Consider the following 22,507-nt stretch of genomic DNA (forward strand, 5'->3'; position numbering starts at 1 on the left):
AAGGTCCTTTAATACCAAGTAAAACCAGACCTGATCTTCCCTTAAGAACATTGTTTTCAGTCAGAGCTACTGTTGTCCACCCTGGACACTTGTGCAAGGTGGTGCTCATCAAGTTGTGGCCTCTGCTTCCTGAGCGCTGCTTGTGACTGACCAGTTTGAAATGGGCAGCTTAGGGTGACATAGCTGGCTGGAAAAGCGTTCCCTGTAGGACATAGATGTTCTTCAGCCCAAACAGAACTTTTTGAAGAAGGAAAGGTAAGTACTGCAGCTGGCTGATCACTGGTTCACAAGACTGATAGAAAAGACAAGTTTAGTTCATTTGTACATATTATGTCTGCAGGGAAAATTTTGGAATATTTCCTCAGTAGAGAAGTATTCCTTAATGGAACTATCACATTCATGTTCATAGGCACTTTTTGAAAAAATCTGAGCTTCTCCCGCCTCATTTTTTAGTAAATAGTAAATGTTAAAAGGGATACTAAAAGGCCAATCATCCTATAGCTATCCAAGGTGCCCAGCAAGTTGTAGGGAGAGCTGGGGACCAGAAGCCAGAAGCCCAAACATGGAAATAATACTGTCTTTTAGTAAAGATGAAGTGCAAGTACCATCAGATGAAGCTGTGTCTGGTAATTGGGCATGATGTAATGTCAAAAAAGTACACGAGGTGAGTCACTAGGAGTGTATGTACAAGTCAGAGCTTGGCCAAAGCTTAGCACAGATGATTCAGTTCTGCAGAAGCAGCAGAAGCGAAGAACAAAGTTTAGTGCGGTAACTATTACATTTTCTATTGTAAAGTTGCAATAGGAAACTAGTAGCAGGTCTCTGATCAATAGTAATGGACAGGCAACAAATAGAAGCCAAACCAAGATGTAGTCATGATCTGAGACAACATGGAATATGTGCAATGTGCCTCAATACTTTGCTCTATACTAATTAAATATGGCTGTGCAGCCAGAACCAGCATCTGACCTTCCACGTCTTTCCTTCTCGAAGAAAAAACTGAAGACAGTTGTCCATCCTTGATGTATTCCATATCTGCTGCCAAATCTGCACTCCCCCACTCAGACTCAATCCCAAAATAGGGTGTGATGCCTTTCCCGTTGACAAAGCCGTAAGTCACAGCGAGCGAGACACATTCAACATCCTCTGATCAGTTAAATGAAAAGAACTCTCCCCGTCTGTTTTCCACCACTTCAGCACTCATTATGTCCGACATTAATTAATATAGGCACTAGGAAGTGAGATGATAAATTACAAAAACCCATTAACCTGATTCTGTCCAAACTGGTGACATACGGTAACTTGTACATTAGCCAAATCTTCCTTGCTGATGTGGGAGTCCTCATATTTGAACTCCATTAAAGCAGCAGCCCAGAAAAAAATATTTTTTATGTATGTACGTATAGAATGTACATTGACATGCATGGACAGTACATGCCTGTGGGAACATCAGAATTCATTAGTTCAGTCTGATACGAGATATATTGAACAGGTTCCATCTGACGTCTGTTACTGGGTTGTTCTGTCCACTCCCAAAGGAGTGAATCATATTGACAGGTTGAATTATATCTCAAGAGATATTTTTCTCCCCTCCTCCAAAGGCCATTTGCAATCACGGCACATCCACTCCCTCTTAAAAGTGAGCTCATCTGGCACTGGGTTGCATTGAAGTCCTCCACCGTGCCTGAAGGAAGAATGCTTTTGGGTGGTGGGAACCTGGAGAAGATGTGGTCTGTCCAGCTGTCCCTTGGAGTGCTAACCATCTTGACCATGACTGTGTATGTTCCATCTACACATGGAGAGCCTTTTCTACTACAAGGTAAGCTGGAATACAGACTACACGACACAGGTAGGTGGTTATCTTTTTGCTTTGCTGCTTGTCATGGCCATGCAACACTTGCTTATCCATGAAAAAAAAAAAAAGAACCTTGAGCTATACTAAACAATCAATTAACATGGGTGTTACCTAAAGACTTGTTCGTATTAGCATGAGCTAAAGCTGTTTGTCTGGTCTGCAGCTGGTCGTATGACACATTCTGCTAATCAGTAAAAATATCAGATCTGGTGAAATCTGGTAAGGGTGGCTCTTTTTCTCCCAAAAGAAAATTTCCAAGGAAAAACATTAAAATATCAGAGAGTAGCAATTCCAGTATGCACCATATGAGATTTGACAGCTCATAAATGTCAGTAGTAGGGTGCTGCTGAACTTTTTTTTTCACAAAACTTCTTTTTATATGTTCTTCTCCTATAATTTAAATTAATCTTAGCTTGAACTTATTCTGCAAGGAAATGTCAATCATTAATCTTCTTTCTTAAAGAGACTTGGCAATAGGAAACAAAAAGCTAAATATAGGCTTGAAAATAACATTGTTTTTCATATTATTTTTCTTCTTATATCACCTATTTATTCTTGTAATGACAACCAAAACATTCCTGAGGCCACTCTATCTAAATACTGCTTCTGTTTAGTTTTTACTAGAGTATTTATAGGGGTTTTTTTCTGTAGCAAATCTCCCAAGTGACTAAAAGTAGCTGTTTTAAAATCATAACTGTCTTTCTGGCTGAGGAACGAGGTTTATAGCACTCCATGCTAACTGCAAGTTTTACACAGCATGTAGCTCTGCTAAGTCCCTCGGGTTTATTTCTATTATAGAGATGACAATCAGGACCAGCAGCTTCAGCCACAGCAGGAGGCAGGGTTGAGTCTGGCCAAATACTTGGAGCATTGTTTTGGCCAGGGCATCTTTGCTTCTGCAGATATATGTGAATTTGGCTGATGGAGCCGATTCCCACATACCATTGAGCATCCTTGAGGCTCATGTGGTACAACGTTTTGTCGCCCGTGGATCAAAAATAATTGCATTAATCCCATCACAGCTTTGTCGGGTTGATGGCTATACAAGACCGTTTTCTCCTTTCTAACCTTCTTGAGCAGATGTCCTAAAGATACTGGAAAAAGAGAAAATAAGCCTTTCTGGATAATTTCTTCACATTTTCCGTGGATTCTGTAGGCATCTTCTAGGGCTTTTCAGGGTCTGAGTTTGGGGCAGGGGTGTTCAGACCAAGGATTTTGGAGAATGGCCATTCTCCCTGTAAAGTTTGGCTCCCATTCTGTCATTCTCAAAAATAAATGCAACATGCAAGTTTCAGATGATCCTGGAAATGTGTTCAGCAGAGCTGGGAGGGTCTCAGAACCTTCAGAGCTCTGATTAGTCCCGTCCCATGTGTCCATTGGTTTCTGCTGAAGCCTTGTCCTTCACAACCATTCATTTGAGGTCATAGCCACAACCACTAAAGCAAAACCACCGAGAAAGTTCCCTAAAAGGGCCTCATAGAGAGGCCCAAACTGCTTTAGGACAGCAGCTTGGGGAGGTTTTTCCTCGAAAACAAAAATTCTGTGTGGTTTAGATCTACTCTAAGAGGCTTCCTCGGAGATAAAGAGGCTCTGCTTTAAACTCCTCCATACTTTGGCTCTGTTCAGGAAGAATCCTCTAATACCACTGACAATCAGATAGAGCAGCCCCAAGGCTGAAGGAGCACAAGAATAGGCTGTGGGGCTGCAGGGCTTTTCATTGATGGTACCCACACATCAGCCCTCGGGAGGAGCAAGTTCCCACCTCTCTTGGCCCTGGGAAGATGGATGGGGTGGGGTGCAGAGGGAAGCACTTGCGGTTTTGAGAAGAGAGGGTCTTGTGGGTTGCTGTCTGGGTTTGCAGAGGCACCTGGTACATCCACCTTGTAGAAGAGGTCAGGACTGTCTAAGTCAAAGCGGTGTCTCCAGCTCCCTGCAGCCAGCCATGCTGATGAGGCTGCAGTGAGACCGGCCAGCAGCTGGAGCTGGCAGGGAAGGCTCCTCCGTCCTGCACGCTTTCACTATGCAGCCCTCATGGTCTACACATTTTATTTGGTGCTTATACTTCCTCTTCCCTGAGCTCCTTTCACCCTGACAAAGTGCTGACAAGGAGACGTTTTCCTTCTACTTCTTAATTTTTGTTTTAACATTGGGGGCTGGACAGTCCATCCTTTTTGTCATTAGAAATCAGGAGAGTTGTTTCTTATGTGCTACAGAGAACCGAGTGCTTCCAGAGAGAGGAGACACAAATCACGACGACACCTTGCTGACTCTGCTGCTTAATAAGAAGCTTGGATGGCGGAGACCAGAAAATATCGGTAAGTGAAGGGGATGGGTGATCTCAGCTTCTTGAATCTGTGTTTGCACAGGAGCCTGCTCCTCAACTTCCTCAGAAATACCAACTGCTCAGAAAGTGGAAGTACCCGGTATGGTGCTTACACACGATTAATGTCCGGTGTCCTGCATCATGGGGCTCCTGGACCTGCTTTTGCAATGTGATGTAAAGCTGCCCAAAGCCATGCACCCTAGATCCTCACTTAACACTGAGCTGCCAAGGGAGCATGTGTGTGCACATAACTGATAAGAAGAAGAGATGCTGCTGAGTCCCTGTGCCTCTGCTATCCTGCTATCCCTGAGATATTGTGTGGGCATAGGCCAGCCTTGGGAGTCACCTCTCCACCCACACCCCATATAGCCCCACATGCTTTTCAGATATAGTGTCTTGCTGGCATGCTAAAACCAGCAGCATCTTGTGAGCACAAAGGGCAGTGGGGTGGCATCGAGTTTTTGCAGAGAGCACAGGGCTGAGATCCCTTGGGGTCAGGTGTAGGTTGGGACAACAGAACTGGGAGCTCCTGAGCCTGAGCCCCTGGTGCGGCTGCAAGACGGTGAGACAACAGGCTTTTCCCACACAGCAGAGAGGCCAAAACCAGGCATCTGTGAACAGGCACCAAATTTATAGCCACCCACATGTTGCAACAGCCTCTAAACTTGGACCTGCTGAAGAGAAACTTGGGCTTTCCACGACACTACACACAGGGATCACAAGCCATATGGATTACAGGGGTCAGCTATTCCCACGGCCATCGCAGGGGAGGGTTTGAGTCACGTGCGGTGGTCTCGGAGCAGGAAGCTGCTTTTCCCTGTGAAAACAGCCAAGAACAGGGCCCAGCAACAATGTTGTCATGAAAATCCATTTGTCAAAATCACTCAGTGCTCTTCCCCAGCCACTTGTTAACGCAGTGAGGCAGTGGCTAAACAATCCTGAGACAAATAAATAAACACAAATAAATCAATCCTTATTCTAACAAAGGCATTCTTCCTGCAAAGGGGATGTATTCAAGAAATAACATTTTTATGATTGGTTTATGGATTATTGCACTTATTCCTCCTAGAGGAAAGGCTGTATTTTATGCCAGACAATTGAATATAATGAATCTCTGAGCAGAGCACAGACAGAGGATTTACAGCAGGCAGTTTCTCAAGACTTCATCCATAAATTAACTTCCTTCCCCCTGCTTGAGATAATCTGTTCCAAATTTCGACCGCTGTTCATTTTCTATTCATAGCAGTCATTGGCCAAGCTTACGGTTTGCAGAAAGTCAAGCCAAAATAGGCACTTGAAACTATGAAAGAAGTAAAAATGTGAATAATAATAATAATAATAATAATCTCTTAAGTGGCACTTTTCACTTGTAGATATGCAGGTCTGGCTGCCTCTACCTTATAGATATGTAAAGACCTGCTTAAGAGGAATCTGTCTGAGGTCATTGCAGGCAGTGCCAGGAACAGATCCCCCATCTCCTGACGCTCAGCACATCCCCATTCCCAGATTGTCTCTCAAACTGAGCCCTGATGCAATGGATTTGCTTAGAAACTGCTGCTTTTTCTGTTGAATGAATATCTGTCAGAAAATATTCAGGATTTTTCAACCAAATTGTTTCCTTCTCAAAGAAGAAACTGAGAAGGCAGTCAGTTCTTTTTTGGCACACTCCTGCTCAGTTCCAAACGTTAAAAAAAAAAAAAAAAAGGTCCAAGTCTGGCAATGTGTCTGTGAGCTGAAGTCTTATCTGAAATCAGAAGGAATTATGTCTTAAATCCCCTTGGAGATGCAGGCCAACGCCTGCTGCCACATTAGCAGCAGACAAAGGAGACAGCTCCAGGGCTGTTTTTTGGCTTTCTTGTGAGGCCCAGCAGAGACATTCTTTAGCTCTTTCCTGGCTCTTCTGCTTTTTTTTTTTAGTGCATTTTTCTCAAACTGTCCCTTAAAACCAGCTGATCAGTTTGCATTTCCCTTCCAGGTGAACTGCTGTAGTCCAGATACTCAATTTTGACTGAGCTTGTTTTGTCATGGTGCTTTTCTTTGTTTCAGCTATTTTATTTTTTAAAAAAATCGACTGTTTTTACATCAGTTTGAGTCTGAAATAAGGCACCTGAGTCCTCAAGAGGAGTGAGATCGAAATCTTACATCTCTTCCTGCAGCTTTTCCTGTTGCTACTTCCCTTCCTAGTTCAGCCGGATGTTTTAGATCTTGTTCATAGGCACCTAACTCTCCCCTTCCCCTGGATGGAGCATCTCAGGGCAGATAATTCGTCCGTCTGCATAGTTTATTGACTGGTAGACTGCTCAGCCTTGAGATCTCTAAGTCAGATCTAAGAAGCTGGTCCACAGGTCCCTGTGCTCCCACAACATTTAGAAGTGCAAAACCCATGCACTCAGTTATGTTACTTTTCCTGTTGCTCCACTCTTCCAGCCCAGATGTTTGCTGAATTCTAAGTAACATAAGTTATGCTAGGCTAAATCTATGTCTTCTGACTTCTGCCCACATGGGTGATGTGAGGATAAACAAGTCTTAAAGGAGGCAATAGGAGTTCATAGGAAAGGACAGAGACAGAAAAGCCAGCATTAGAGAATTGCTGTTATCGGGGTGAAAATGAAACAACAGCAAAGAGGTTCACTTGAGCTGGGATCACACAGCATGTGACCTTGTTGGGCCAATTCCCCTAGAGCCTGGTGAATGACAAAGAAGCCTCCCTCATAATGGAGAACTAGAATAAAGTCCCATAGAATTCAGCAGAGAAAGTCCGCTTTCCTGTCACTGTTCCTGCTACCATGGAGTTCCTGCTAACAGGAACTAAATGATAACTAGGTCTTTTCTTGTCAACCATTGAAGAGATTAAATAAAGAAACTGATTTGGATTTGAGCTTTGGGAAGCAATTCAAGTACTGATGTTTCTCTCTCCTTTCTTGCAGACTGGGAGCTGGCAAAAAAATTTGAAGAGCTTGAACAGGTGAGAGGAGCAAATGCACAGATACATATATGCATATTGCTGCATGAATAGCTAAACAACTGTGCATACTGTCTTTGTACCCTATTCTTCCATATTTGCATCCTGCTACTCTACATTCTGCTGCTATAATGTAAGCATATATTGCACGAAGAGAAAAGCAGAACCTGGGCTAAATAGCTGCACAAGCTGGAAAAGACAAAAAGAGAGCAAGGTTACAGACTAGTGCAATCACCAGTGAAAGGCCAGCGAAGGCCAGGCCAGGAAAAAAAAATAAACACCAAAGGAAATCTCCATGGAAGAAAAAGGAGGGAGAAGAGGAAGTCATGCTGCTTTCCTAGGCACTGTGTCAGCTGGCTGTATTAGATAACAGGTTGAAGTTAGAGGGATAGTCACTGCACATGTCATCCAGAATGATTTACTCTTTACTAGTAAGGGAGGCCCTCCCCAGGGACAGAGCCCTGCTGTGCTGAGCAGAGTGCACACACACACCGATAGCAAGAGGAATCCTCATCCTGCACCCAGTGCCCAGGAACAGGGAAAGGTGTCCATCGACCCTGACATGGCTCCTGCTGTGCCCCAAACCCTGCAGGCAGTGGAAGCCCTTCTTCCCATTTCTCAGGCCAGGTCCAGCTGTTTGCATGGATCCTGGAGGTCCTGCCAAGTTCCACCTGGCACTTTTCACTTCAGACTGAAAAACCACAGTGCAGCATGCCAGACAGGAGGCTGCCAGCTCCAACCCTAGCCTCTCACTCCAGTGCTGACTGACATTAAGCTCTGGCTTCCTGGCAGCAACACTGCCAGAGCAGAAGTCTAGATGATGACCGTAGATGTTCCCAGTCTACTAGAAAAGAGTAGCTACAGATGGAGAAGAAATACTGTGGACTTTCCACATTATAACCAAGGGAAGTTAGCAAGAGCTGGGGGGAAGAGAGGGGAGGGACAGCCCAGAGCAATGCAGAAGCAATGCTCACTGCTGCAGTGGGTGGATCGCCTGGAGACCTCCTGCCCCAGCACTGACTTGGTACTTAGTCATGCAATATCCTTCTACGCAGCCTCCTCTCCACTGGGGCTTGCACCCTGGGGTGAGGGGGAAGAGCTGAGGGTGCTTACACTGCTGCTGTGAAACAAGCAGCTTAGCAGAGGAGAACTTGAAGAGATGTGAGCGCTCCAAAGGCACTCCTGGAATGGTCCTGCTCCCGGGAAAACCCTGTCCTCGCCGGTGATGTTGCCGGCCAGGCTGTCTGTACCTCCTGCCTCTGAGCTGCCATGTGCTTGCCAGAACACTGCAGAGCTCCTCACAATGGGGCAATTGTTTACCGCTATGTTTGTTTTGAAACAGCTGGAGAAGTTGAAGGATCAGCTCTCAACTGAGGAAGGGTCAGAGGTCGCCTATGCCCTGGAAAGTCTCTCAGCAACCCAGCCCAAAAAACGCGGTAGGTTTTGGGTTAAAGCCCTGCAGTCATCCAGGAGGTGACCTCTGTATGAACACATCCCTGCAGTGCACCCCTCACTTTGCTCTGGGCACAAAGCTAGTGCTGAAGGCATGATGAGGCATGTGGACCTCATGCATTCCCTCCTGCCAAGGTCAGTGCTTCCCTACAGAGAAAAAAGCATTTGTCTGTGCTGTTGAAAAGCAGCTATAAAGGATGTGGAAATCAACCAAGAATGCAGGGAGCTAAGATCCAGTAAGTTGCCCAGTTGGTTTCCAAGCTTTGTCCAGTCTGCATCCATTGAGTCAGGAGCATATTGCACCAGTGCTCCTGCAAGGCTGCCCCTGGCAAGTACATGGGCAATGCCGTTCACGCTGGTCTTCAGCAGATTCCTCCACAAAGCAGTGGCAGCTCTAAACCAGAAGTCACTGATGACAGATCTGGCCTAAAACCAAGAGAGCTAGTTCTGCCCTTACCCCACATGCTCTGGGCATGTGCAAGCTGACAACCTGCCAGACAGCCTGGAGAAAATCCCTCTGTGCAAGGCTTGCTTAAGTGCTCAGGTGATCCTTAGACAATCTGCAATTTATAAGCAACCCTGGAGGCTGTAATTAATTTGGCTAATCTAATTCATGCCCCCACCAGTCTGGAAAGTTCAAATGTAGATAAAACTGCTTCCCCCTGCCAGGTTTAAATCAGATTTTGCCAGAAATTAAAGCAGAGAATCTTGCTTTCATTTAAAGTCCTTCCAGTCTGAGAGGAACTCATATCTCAGCACAAGCACTGTGGATTCAATAGAAGCTTTCTCCTAAGATCCTGCTTTCAAAAACTAGGTAGAAACCCATTTTCATACTTGACAAGAGGAGACCCACACAGGATTCAAAGAACAGGGCATACTGGTGAAACAGCTATTTTTTCCAACACCAAAATGCACATCATTCCCTTATCTATCCTTATTGGAAGATCCCAAAGTGATCAATGTTATTTGGAGGACAGTTAGCAGCAGTGATAGAGTGACTGGGTTTTAAAAAAAAAATTTTAAGGACCAGATCCGGTCTCTCCAAGTGAGTATCTTGTTCTTCTCATCACTCACGAGTAAAAAACCCTGTACACACCTCTGAGGCAGCAAAACTGCTGGCCACTAAACAGTAAATATTCCTGACATTGCTGAAGTAGAGCAAAAGGAAAAGCAAACCCTTATAAATCAAGCATCATGGAAAAAACTTTTAGGCCCCTTATGTACATTATAAGCAGCTAAAAGAAACACCTGCTAAAAGTGTTATATGAAGTCAAAGCTGGTTATTGAGATATGACCAGAAGCCATAATGCTGGCTTCACAGTCCAGATCTCTCAAGACATGGGGCTTTTGAAACCCACTCCAGGGCTAGAGTGGGAGGTTGGAAAAAGTCCTTTGGATGCTAACATCCTTCTCTTTTGTCCCTTCTCAGCTTGCTTTTGGAAATACTGCATCTGAAGGCTTGCCAGAACAGGAGGATGAAGACGAGCCCTTCCCCAAACTGCCTTGCTGGGTATTAATATGTTAAGAGTTTGTTCTGTTCTCTCATCGTGCTGCTAGCTCAGATGCCATCCTCCATGACTGCACCACAGCCACGTCTAACAGGGACCACGACGGGAGCTGGTAGCGCACTACCGCTATCCCCTGTTCCTTCCTTCCAGGTTTAACCTACCATGACGTTCTACTTGGAAGATGCTTCCCAACTTGCCTTGCTGTCCTGTGCGCCATTCAGCCTGCTGACACTGTACACTCTTCCCCTTCTCACCATCCTCAAAGGCACCAAACAATAACTCAATTCCCCTCAGCTTGGGCCTCTGCCCACATCTACAGACATTGCTCACGGTGGTGTCTGGGTTTCCCATTGCCTCCTACAAGCAGGTCTGTGATGACCAAACACCCGCTGTTGGGACAGGGGGGCAGACTGGGTGTCATGTGAAGGGCTCAGGGATGTCTGCCTCGGCTTGCTGAGCCAGAGCTGTTCCTCCTCGTGTCCCATCAGCGTACACAGTAGGTTTGGGGGAGGGCAAGCATGGAAGTCTGGATCCTTTGGGTATCATTCCAATAAAGATTTTCTGTTGCACAGAAGCACATGCTGTTTTCTTTCTCACCTCTTGCAGAGGTCCAAGGGGCAGCACATTTCCCCTGATGTAGGCTCCTCTTACCTTAATGGTTCGTGTGAAGTTTACAATAGAAAAAAGGCTCCCATTAAACACCTAGCTGTGGCAACACAGGCCTGTTTTAATGTGCCTGAGGAAGAGGCTCTTCCTTTTAACCCCAACTGGGAATGAGAGTTGGGTCTTCCTCATGAACATGTGTGGGCTGCTATCCTCATAGTACTGGACCAGACCCACTGATTTCTGCCTACTCACCACAAAGAGATGTTTTGAGAAGAGATTTGTGGCTTATCTGGCTGCTCAGTGCAGATGCCAGCTGGCTTTTTCTACTGCAAAATTATGTCTGCACCTGCCCAAAAGGAAGAGAACACAATCCCTCGGTGGTTCCTACGTATATTAATCTTAAGTCACTTATCTACATTTATTAATATTTGCAAAAACAGTGGACCATGCTCCCAAAGGTGCAAATTCAGAATAAATCTTAAAGCCACTGATGTTAACTTTCAGGTTTCCAGTGGTATAAATGAGAGCAGAATCTGGTAGCCACTGTGAATGCGTGGACTGTTTTTGGCTAGAATTAAAGTCTCTCCAGCCCTGTCGAGCCACACTATTTAACTGTAGCGTGCATACTACATATTCTTCAAAACTTTACCTCTCCCAAAGCTGTAATTACCATGTTACATTCATTGCCTTGGGCTCTGGCAGGATATGCACACTTACCACAGCAGTACCTTGCATATATTTCATTAACGGGAGATCTATTCATCTTATTACAGGCCAAAGCATCTATGGAATAAAACCAGCTTGATTATATCAACAAGGTCTAATGACATGCAAAATACAGTTTACTGTTAGTATTAAATTTTTGTTATTGCCTTGGTAGTGATTCAGATCACATTTCATATTTTCTGTTGCTTTTCTGCAAGTGAAAAGGTATGTGTGAACATACTTTCACATGCCCTCTCAACATCACCAAATCCAGGAAAAATTCTAGCCTATTGCCAAGAGTCTCTCTTTCTTCGAGAGCTGGGTGCTCTAGCTGAAAGGCAGATGTATCACAAGAGCTGCCCTGCATGCCCCAAGCTGGTCTTGCGCTCAGATGCTTTCAGCTCACGGGAAATCCCAGCGCAATGAAAGGCTGGAGCAGCAGGCTCCATCTGTTACCTGTGAGTTGTAGCCATACCTTCCCCACCCGGTGTGACGACTCATCAGCAAGTCACCAAAAGGAATACAGAGACTGCGGCTATTTAACAGCTTGCTGTCATTCTAGACACAGGAATTCCCTGGAGTGCAATGTACAACGCTGCTAGCAGTGATTTTTTAGGCCACATGCTGTGCTACATCCTATCTTCTAAACGTGCAGAACAGAAACTCTCCTCTTCCTCAGGTGCCACCTCCACATCATGGCTGCTCACACCTTGCCCATGCTTGAGCAATCACTCTTGCTGAAGTTAATGATCCACAGGCAGTAATTAAAGGGCTTTCCCTTAGACATTCTAGTACAGCATATTGATTTATTGGCAGAAAATCCTCACAGGCATCTGAGTGGATTTGCAAATAGGAAGCACAGGGCAAATCTAGCATGCAATGGATGCTGCAGTAAATCTTCATTTCACATTTGTTGACCTCCATGCTATGCATGCTGACTGAAGCTACCCAATAGTGCCTATGGAAACAAATTGTGGTGTTCAGCCTATCAGACATCATAATATTTTAAACAGTACCTGCCAATCTATGGATTTGAAAGAGTGCTTTTTGAGCCACAGGAGGACTGAATGTGCTCTGTGGTGGATGGGGCAGAGGAACAGAAAGGCTGCTGCATTCTCCAAAGTAATCCACACAGTGAGGTGGGAGCTAAGAGCAGAACTAAGGCTTCCAGCTCGCTGTTCCAAGCAACATGACCACAGACACCTCTGTCCTGCTTTGCTTTCACATAACCCTTCAAACGGAAGGCATTCCTGCACGCAACTGCAGACTTTAAAACCCCTCTTTATTTGGAAGCTCAGGCTAATACCTGCCAACTGTTAAACACTTTTCTGATCCAGCAGCACATTTTTGAAGCGAATGTATTAGCACCAGATTCCTCTGATCAGAGTCTCCCAAAATAAGTCATGTAATGACTGTCCATGCAGCATTTGACAGACAGCTGTATGAGCAGTCAGGTGTACATCACTTCCATAATTTGCCCATGCTGCACACATACAGCTGCCTTGCAAGCGGATTATCTGCAGATTGCCTGGATGAGCTCAGTGAAACAAGATCATTGTTTACAAAACCGCAGAGCAGGCTCAGGATGGGTGGTGGCAGTGCACAGCAGAGGACAGGGTCTGGGCTTGTCTGGGACCGCATTTGCAAATTTGCTCTTAGACAGAAAATCTTGTCTCGAGTCAGCCAGTCTACATGCACCTCCTGAATGCAGCTCTCAGAGCCTTCAGCTGCAAGTTTAGAAGCAGAAAAGGAGCAGTGGGATGAGGGAACAAGCAGGGAGCAAAAACCCACGATGATGACATATGGACTTCCTATGGCTTTCGAGAGATTGGTCTGGAAAGCATCTGCAGTGCTTCACTTCACACACAAGCACTCACCCACCACAGGAGGAATGATCACCTAACTCAGCAGAGAGGGCTCTGCCTGATGGAAAAGATGGGGCCACCTCTTGATGTGATTCACCAGTATGTGCAGCTGCTCTCAGCAGCATTGGCCTATACTGGAGATGTCAAGAAAAGCAAGCTTTCTTGCAAACTTTCTTTGGCTGGGCCAGCCCTTGTCTCAGGGCACGGCTGTCAGCAAGAAGGGAAATGGGAAAGGCCCCTGCATGGCTGAGCACTGCCCCTTTCAGACACGAACTGCATGATACCTGTGCTTCTCAGCGGCAGCCCATCTCCCACCATGGACTGAACTGGGGCAATTGCCCCAATATCCCAATCCTTGAAATAGCTTTAACTTCAAAGACTCATTGACTTCTGATTCCTTTCCTGTAGCTGACTGTATTTTTCCTCAGTTTTCTAAGTGATGGCCAAGTGCTTTGTGCCCCACATAAAATCAGGAAATTAACACTTAATTCCTATCTCCAGTCTTACTTTCTGCCTAACACAGAGTATATTGGGCAAGAATAATTTTTTTTCTTAGTCCTGCACAATCCCTTTCTCAATGGATCTTCTTTGGCAATTCTGAGGATGATTTATATCCAAGAATAACAATCCAAATAATTTAGCTGACATGGACCAAAGTCCAAGAAGGAGCATGCAAGGTTTAGAAAACCTCAACTAAGAATCCGACATTGAGATGTCAGCAAACAGCTCTTTTCAACTGTATTTTATAACCTGGAAAAAAGTGAAAAGAAGGAAACAGGATTTAAGATAACCTGTTTTACTCTGAAATGAAGAGAGAGGACGTGTTTACATTTTACCAGAGTGAGAAATTCTTGGACTTTTAGAGTTGGATGTCTGATTATGCTCATCAAGAGGCTAAAATAAAGCATATGATGCAGATGGCCTAGGAAGTAGATGACTTCATACTTGGATGCCATCCTATGTTATGCAGAGGAAGGAGTGAAATGTATTCATCAGCTTAAGGAGGAAACTAGAAGTCTCACCACATTTCAGGATCTGTCATATGAAAAAAACCATGTCTAAATATGGTGCAGAGATAAGAGAAAGACTACTAAAAACATCAGGACAAATACTAAGATATTGTCATAGCTCTTAATCAGACTAAATCCTGGTGAAGTCAGTAGGCATCTTCTCCCAAACAGCAGTTCAAATAAATTCGAGATTTGTCCCATAACTGTTAAATCCTCCCTTAATCTACCAAACAAACACCCTCTTCAAAGAAATGTGCAAAGCAAACTGACTGCTTTTCATAGGCTGCTGTTGGCATCTCTGGAAGTTTTATTTTCAATCAAAAAAAACCTAACAGTCCTCTGCAAGTTTAAGAAATAAATGCCATGCAATTAAACTATATACATATATTCCATTCCCTCCTATGAGTGGCACTGTGCATGACTGTGAGAGCATTCTGACCTGATAAACTAAATTTGTTATTATTTGGAAAAACAACATTTGTAAAACACAATGTGAAACAGATTTTGCAGGAGGTCAATTCCTGGAGTGTTGAATCATTAGTCAATGACAAGACATGCTGTGATGCAGTTTCTCTAATTCTGTAATGTTCTCAAGACAGCATCAGTCATTCAGAACAGAAGCACCTGTAGGAAGAAAAGCAGTAAAGATTAGATTTTCCCATGTCAGAAACGCAAGGCGTGGACAAACACACTGCCAGGTGATCTACAGGAGATGGAAAATGTTAGAAATACTCGTTTTCTTGTAGGGGAGTACAAAGTTCTGATTTAGGGCATTCAAGCTAAATTGACGATCACAATCCACGTTATAAGAAGCCATAATTCCCCAAGTGTCTCTTTCCAAGCCTACTGGCATGACTTGAGTTCCTCCATGCAACTGAGAGCAGGGGCGTTCTCTGAGTCTGCCCACCCCCGGGGTGCTTTGGCTTACTCGCAGGAACCGCTAACCCTTGGTGTTGCCGAGGCGGCTCACTCCAATCCGGTCGAGAGGAACTCCAAACCGTCTCTTAGGCAGCTCAACCACTTTCCTGCGTGGGAGAAAAAGAGCAAAGGAGGGAAAGAATTGGGGAAAGACATCATAGGAATAATAAAAGTTACTACGTCTGTGATTCCTCCATTCATCCGACTAACAACTTTTATTGTTGAGGCAGAACAGCTGTGCAGGAGCAGCCAGAGATGTGAGTGCTTAAAAATAAGATGCTTCACTTGTCTTACAAAAGAATAGACAAAAGTTGCATCTGTTTTACAGAATGGCTGACGTTGATCCACTATCCCTGCTTTTATCTGGTAGCAAACAAGTAATTCTCAGGATAACTGCTATTCATAAAAGAAAGAAGACTCTCTGTCCCTTCCTCAAACACCTACATATTCAGCACCGTTGCATGAAGCTACAGGGAAAGAAAGCCAAGGGCAACACTCTTTCCTCCCCGGGCGTAGGCACAAGCTGGTGGGAGGCAAGTCTTGGGCTGCTGGAGTTGTGCTGAGCCTGACTTGATAAAAAGGGGAATTAATTTCCTAGACTGGATTACAGCAGGGGTTCTGCATCGTTAGTTGTAACACCATCATCCTCTGTAGTTAAAAAAAGAGGGAAATCGTAACCTCACGCCCACGGGAGCAGGAGACAGGCAGAGCAGCTTCCCCTCTTGCAGCCATCCCGAGCCACAACAGCACAGCCACCGCTCCCTCCCCAGCCTCCCACGCCGCTTCCACTTTCCAAACCAGACTGTGCCTATTTCAGCACTTACAAGGGACAAAGTGCTGTTGTCTATTTAAAATAGCATTTTCTAAGATTCCCAGAGCCTCTTTCTCTCTGTTTGTCTATGGATCTACCTCTTCTGAAGACTCATGTCTTCTTGCGTGCTCTTCTCTTGCTTTCAAAGCCTTATAAATTGATGTTGCTGAGCAAGATCAGGATCTGGGCACCCCTCTAACTGGTGGGTACCACAACAATGTGTTAAGTGGACCTATATTTGAACTGCAATTTCCCAAAAGTTTCCGTTGTGTTGCCAGGCACTACACACACTGTATTATTTCAGGTGGCTGAATCTGTTTAACAGCTTTCACACTTCAAAAGTCATTATCTGGCCTCTAAAGGTAACCCTCCCAGCTGGTACAGGAATGGGCTGTTATCCTTTGTGTACAGGACAGTGACAGGGTGCTCAGTCCTCAGCTTTATTCCTTTAAGTGCAGCAGACTCTGCCCATTTCCACCTAAGCACCCAGCCTTTCTGCTGTTTGGCAGCACTCATCTGCCCTATGGTCCATCTGACTATCTGACTATCAATGCGGCGATCAAGAGAGCTGAGATGGCTCTAATAAATGAGTCCATCCTAAACTCAAAAGCTAATCAGCTCCCCCGAAGTGATAAACTCAACACAAAACTGAAAACTATGCTGATGATGCTGGCAAAGGAGGAATTTTGTGCAGTATGTCATTCATTTGCAAGAGCTCATTATTCAGAGACAAGCTGTTAGAAAACTTGGACAATTTTCACCACAATTTCCCTTTTTCATGTGTTTTGGTTTTTTTTTTTCCCTTCTTTTTTTCCCCCCTCTTGTATTGCACGTAGAATGAAAACAAGATTTCCACCTAAAAAGCAAGAGGCAAATTGGGAATACCATATACTTTGCAAAAAAGGCACTGCAGCTTCAAAACCGACCTTGTATTTCTTCCCCTGAAAAGGGAAAACATGCAAAAAAGCAAACAAAGAATGAGCAGATTTTGATCTCTTGAGGAGATATACAGAACAGAATAGTTCTACTCCAGGTTTTAAGAATTTCTTATTTTATCACTTTTGGCTGCAGTGAAAAAGTCCTAGTAGCAGACGGAGTGGATAAATGGAAAAACAAGAAAATATTGCAAAACTCTGTTTGAAAAAAAAATACTTGTAATGTTGACTGGGTCTTGTGAATATTTTCCACTTCCAGATTAAGCTTTAAGCACGTTATTAAATACTTTGTGGTGTTGGGGATTCCATCCAAAAGAAGACAGTTACCAGAAAAAGGGAACAAGACAGTTAAGCTCTTTCAGATATAGCGAACAGCCCCTTGAGCTTTGCCCCAAACTCCCTGGCTCTCCCCGGCCATATCAAGCGTCATTGCTTAGCCCTGTTTTAAACATACTTATCTTCAAACGCGTACTGTGAAGGTATAGCTGTACTGCTATATTGATTAAACCCTGGTTTATCATAGGTTGACTGAGTTCTTGAAGCCCATTCTATTAACTGTCTGCCCATTTACACGGTATGTTCTTCATCTTGCTATTCCAGACATGCACAGCACCATACCTTCTCTTCACCCCAGGAGCAACTAGCCCTGCCCCTCTGCTTTTGAACCTCAGGCATATTTTTGCTTTAAATAACCTCATGACTAAAAAGGCAGTTTTAAACTGCGTTTTGCTTCACAACAGTGGAAAGAAGCGTGCTAAAATGCATATGCTTGAATGATCTTTGTTAGCTGCATGGCGCTGTGGAGGTGAATGAACTAGTGCAGCATCACAGCTGAAAGATTACACACCATGCAACCAGGACGGTTTCTATACAGATTCTGGTGTCCTGATCAGAGGTGCCTCACAACAGTAAACCTGCTGGTGGCTAAAGCTAACCCATCTGTATCCAGAACACCTACCAACAGTCTTCTTCCAACTTTATCCCTGGTAGAAGCATCTAAGAATTTACCTCTTTTTGCTTTTAGCATCCACAGAGCTTGAAGAAATCCTGTCAATTGGGGAGCCAAATCCTGGGAAACTCCTTTTCTTCTTGGTCTCAGTCACTTCATTCTCCAGAGACACCAGCTCATCAAGAAGGAGCAGTTTGGCTGCCAGGTTGGTGGCTGACTTCACTTCACTGGCAGTGGGATGTGCTCCCATGCCCAAAGCAGCAGAAGGCTCTAAAGGCTGCAAAAGAAAGGGGGGATGTTTACTTGCTGCTCAAGTTCCAGAAAAAAAATCCAACAAAACAAAGAAACAAAAAACCACAAACCAACCCATTTGAACCAGTGTCACAGCAGCAGTCCTACAAATACATAAACACTAGGATACTAAACCTGGGCCAATGTTTTAAAACAAAGTTCTTTCTGTGAAACACGGCCACTTTCCACTCAGAGAAGTTTGCCATAAAAGGTTGGGATTTTTTTTTTAATAGAATTGAACTTGCCTTCATTATTATTGCAAGAATTATAAAAATTTATTACATCACAAAGCCTGCTTTTTGTAGGCCAGCCCACTATCCCTATCTTAGCAGCATGATTAGCATCACTTATAGCATGAGCTGAGTAATTTCATCCTTTTTCAGCAAAACAATTTTCATTTTTTTTAATGCATGCTAATAAATAGTAATTAAATGTTATACAGAATTTTTCATCTAAAGCTGACAAATTAATTGTTATGCAAAAATTTTCCCAAGATAAACTTGCTCAGCGTTGACATTCAAAGAATTTATGCAGTAGCACTATATGGGGAGGAGGAAAGAACAGTGTTGACTCAACATAGAATTTTGAACCTTAGTTACGACATTAGGCTTAATACCTCTTCAAAACTAAACTCTACTTTGCTATCTAGAATACCTGAAAATATTGGAGTCTATCAAGAGAGAAATGAAATAAATCAAAGTGAAATATTTGCTTTGCAAATAACATAAAAATCTAGGGCAGCAGCTATTCTATGAAAGCTCAAAGGTGTCAAGCTCAAATCATTTTCTCTTTGGATGAAATGTTTGCCTTCTTGTTCCACTTGGTCTTCACAGAATTAGATCAGAATTTCTAACCAGAACATTTATTATATGCATTGAACCAGGTTTTCCTCTATCTTTAGAAGCATCCATCTTCATACACAATGAGTTTAGTACAAATGTAAAGGAAGCCATCATATGGATGATGTAATACGCTGGTATCTACTGCGGTCCACACCATAGTTGTGGTGACATTTCCCACTACCAATAGGTGGCCTAACCAGTGATGGAGTGTATGAAACTGTGATCTTTTTACACGGGGGAGCACATGACCACAATAATAACACAAATGATGTAGCACTGTTAATGCTTTTATAAAGGATTTTTTTTTTTTACTTTACTTTTTATGAGCCTCAAGTGCACTGAGGCTCATAAAAAGCCTCAGTGAGGCTGAGGGTCTGTTCCTTTTCAGTGTTATAAAACTTCCATAAAGGTTTGCAACAAAATTATGCCTTTAAAAAAAAGGAACTCTCCCCTCTGGTTAGCAGGGATAAATGTCTACAATAATGCTTGAAACTGGAAGATAAAAAATAGCCTCTGCTCTTGAGTACTTTGTACAGCCCTGCTTATTTTGTCTTAAAATTGATATAATAGAATTACAAAAAGTAAAGAGACATCTAAAATGATAATCAGAAGTAGACAGTTTTTCTATGGCGAACCACTGAAAAAAGCGCAACTTCACAGATAAGCAAAGGGATGAGTGTGGGGACAGTGATACAGTGGATGGTTTATAAACTTATGAACAGCAAAGAGGTGAATAAAGACTGGTAATTTTTTCCTCAAGAAAAAGAGCTCTCCAGTCCATCCAGTGAAGTCACCAGATGGTGGATTTAAAATAAAAATAAGGAGCTACATTTTAACCACAGCACAGAGATGGAGTGGAACGCATTGCCAGAGGACATAGCAGATACCAAAATTTTAAACTCTTTCACAGACAAATTCAAGCTCATCAGCCTGGTCCAACACAAGTCTCTGGATCAGGAAGTCTCTGAAGATGTCCTGTTCTTATGTTCTTTTCACAAAAATCTATCATTGATAGAGACAGAATACCAGGTCTCTGTGTCATCAGAACAGCAGCTGCTGCAGCACTGATGTGGGGAGTGGTTTCCCAAAGCCCTGTTTTCTGTAACAAATATTATTTTGTAAAATCAGGGCATGCTTGCTTCAAGACAGCGAACAAGGTGAAGGACACATCAGTATTCTTCAGTATGCATCAAACTTCTCAGCTGATCTTAAAAACCGGTGTGAAGACCCTACAGCCTAACAGTGCTACTTTGATTAAACTTTTAGATCCTCGATTTTTTTATAGTACAAAACCGTTACATAAATACCTTTCCTGCCAAGTCTGTTTCATGTCAAGACGATGTAAAAAAAGAGACTGCACTGAAAGTATTTTCAGGTGCAACCTCTGCATATCGCACTGGATGAAATGTGAGATCATTCTCCCATTTCATCCTCTGATTTCCTTCACAAGCTTAGGCAAGTTACTTTGCTCCTTCAATCTCCTGGACTCTTCTGTGTCCTTTAATTTGTAGCTTTTGTGCAGGTGTTCTTCTCTCATGGATCTCCTTTTAGCTTCTGAAAGCTGCAGACTTTTCATGCTATTGTTTGTCTTTAAGAAGAAGAGTGAAACCTTCCCTTGAGTGTTAGAAGAGTTTACTCCCTGCGCATCACTGGACAATGTTTTAACGCACAGAAAATCCCATGGTGTTTCAGGAGAGGTTGCCTGAATCTGGGTGAGACTTTCTTCTGTCTGTCCTTCCAGAGCCATGCAACTTGCATCCCTCTCTTTGCTGGGGAAGTTGTCCTGCTCCTCCTTTGCCCTTTGAGAGTCAATAGCAATCGCTCACCTTCCAACACTGTTTGGATACCGTGGTGTCTCCCACATTCTGCGGCCAAGAACAACCCAAGGAAGAGCTGGGTTATGTGACAAGCACCAGAAACATTCACCTACCTCTGGAGCTGCCTCTGCAAGGAGCACTGAGCTAGAATGCCACTGCAGCAGGGTAATCACTAGGGCCAAATGCACCACAACAAGCTGGAACTGCAGCATCTGTAAAGGAGAACAATCTGTTAATGACTTCACAGCTGCACTCCTAGAGGAACCTCACTCCAAAGGTCTTTAAGAAGTGAAAGCAAAGGAAGATTCTGTTCTCTTGGCTGTTAATACGTTTTCTCTTACAAAGTGACTGCAAAAAATCCAGTGACTAGACAGTGCCATCTGAGTGCCCCTCCACCTTTGGGTGCAGAACCAGCTCCTTCCTCTCTGCTCCTTCGCAGCCCTGTAAATCTTGTAATTCCTTTCTGCACAGTGGGCCAATGCTTGCAGTGGCAGGAGTAATGAACGCAAATGTGTTAAAACCAGATGAACCAGACACTCACTTGTAAGCAGGGACACTTTGGCTCATAGTCACCCAGGTTAACCCTGACCTCTCCACATACTGGATAGGTGCCTACAGCTGCTAACAGAAATCACATACCTCCCCAGCAGCATTTTGAAAGCAAGGGTGCGTTTCACCAGTTCTCAGCACGAGTTAATGGTTGCTACAAATTACAGGATCTTCTCGGGGTCCTGGGATAAAGTAATCCAGCTCCCACACCTGGGAAAAGGTTACAAGGGAATGCATTGCTCAGACTGCTGGTGTTCTGACCATGTGTCACAGCTGCAGAACTGCAGATGCCTACAGAGCCTTTAAGTAATGCAGGGAGGGTCAAGTGTTGGGAGGCTCAGGACTGGGAAGCTGCTTGCTGCAGGAGTTTCTTTGGCCATGGGTTTAGGCTGCATTATTTAAGCCCTTGTTTGGATCTAGCTCTTAAAACCTGATGTGCCTCCAACTCACCTAGGTGGGAATATTTCATCTGATGTTAATAAGAACTAGGTTGGGGCCTCTAGTGCCAAAGGTATCTGCTAATTTGCTGATTACTCTGTCTCCAGGTCCTGCCCCAGAGTATAATTCAAGCCTGATTCTGCCATGCTTTGCTGACTCTCCACTTGGCAAAAGCAGAAATAGAAAGGATGTCTAAATACATTTCTGTGATGTATGATAGTTGTTTTATCCTCTGCATAGAAAATTTGCCATTAGATCAGGCAGAAGACACATGGTAAAAATCATTTGGCTTTGTACTTTTTCCCACACTACAAAAAAGAGAAGCCACAAAAGTATTTGGAGTCCAACTTTAGAAAGTAACGACAGAGCATTTGTACCCTTGTTTCCTGAAACTATTTCTTCCTTGGTCTTTTCAACATATCCTATGTGTGCTTCTGTTACTTGGTTACTCTATTATATATCCTTTTTTTTTTTATACTGCCCCTGAGGGATCAGTAGTGAGAAAGAAATCTGCCAGTTAATCCGTAGGGGTGAAGCAGACTGAGTTCATTGGAATCAAAGGACAAAGCAAGAAGCCAGGTGGTACTGCTGTCTCTCAGTCCAATGGCAACAGCCATTAAGGTCAGACAAGGGCCTGTCTTGGGGTGCTTAAAGCTGCAACCCTCTAGAAT

General features: G+C 43.8%; 2 protein-coding genes across 4 annotated transcripts; one reads left to right on the forward strand and one right to left on the reverse strand.

The window, feature by feature from the left end:
- The first annotated feature begins 1,695 nt into the window (after positions 1–1,695).
- On the forward strand, positions 1,696–10,047 carry UTS2B (urotensin 2B). Of its 3 annotated transcripts, none has more exons than XM_065640464.1 (5): positions 1,696–1,849; positions 4,069–4,170; positions 7,106–7,143; positions 8,483–8,576; positions 10,022–10,047. In XM_065640464.1, exons 1-5 carry the CDS (start codon positions 1,696–1,698, stop codon positions 10,045–10,047), a joined length of 414 nt encoding a protein of 137 aa, XP_065496536.1. The 3 variants fall into 3 exon arrangements, with proteins under 3 accessions (XP_065496536.1, XP_065496537.1, XP_065496538.1); XM_065640465.1 differs by having other exon boundaries at positions 1,696–1,819; XM_065640466.1 differs by having other exon boundaries at positions 1,696–1,819; positions 8,483–8,573.
- A 4,840-nt stretch (positions 10,048–14,887) lies between these two features.
- Positions 14,888–21,061, reverse strand: OSTN (osteocrin). Its single transcript, XM_065640496.1, has 4 exons — positions 20,963–21,061; positions 17,959–18,176; positions 15,232–15,311; positions 14,888–14,910 (listed from the first exon to the last, which is right to left on the reverse strand). The coding sequence occupies exons 1-4, from the start codon at positions 21,059–21,061 to the stop codon at positions 14,888–14,890; spliced, it is 420 nt and encodes a 139-aa protein (XP_065496568.1).
- Positions 21,062–22,507: the final 1,446 nt, after the last annotated feature.

Source organism: Caloenas nicobarica, chromosome 8 (assembly GCF_036013445.1).
Source record: "Caloenas nicobarica isolate bCalNic1 chromosome 8, bCalNic1.hap1, whole genome shotgun sequence".
NCBI lineage: Eukaryota > Metazoa > Chordata > Aves > Columbiformes > Columbidae > Caloenas > Caloenas nicobarica.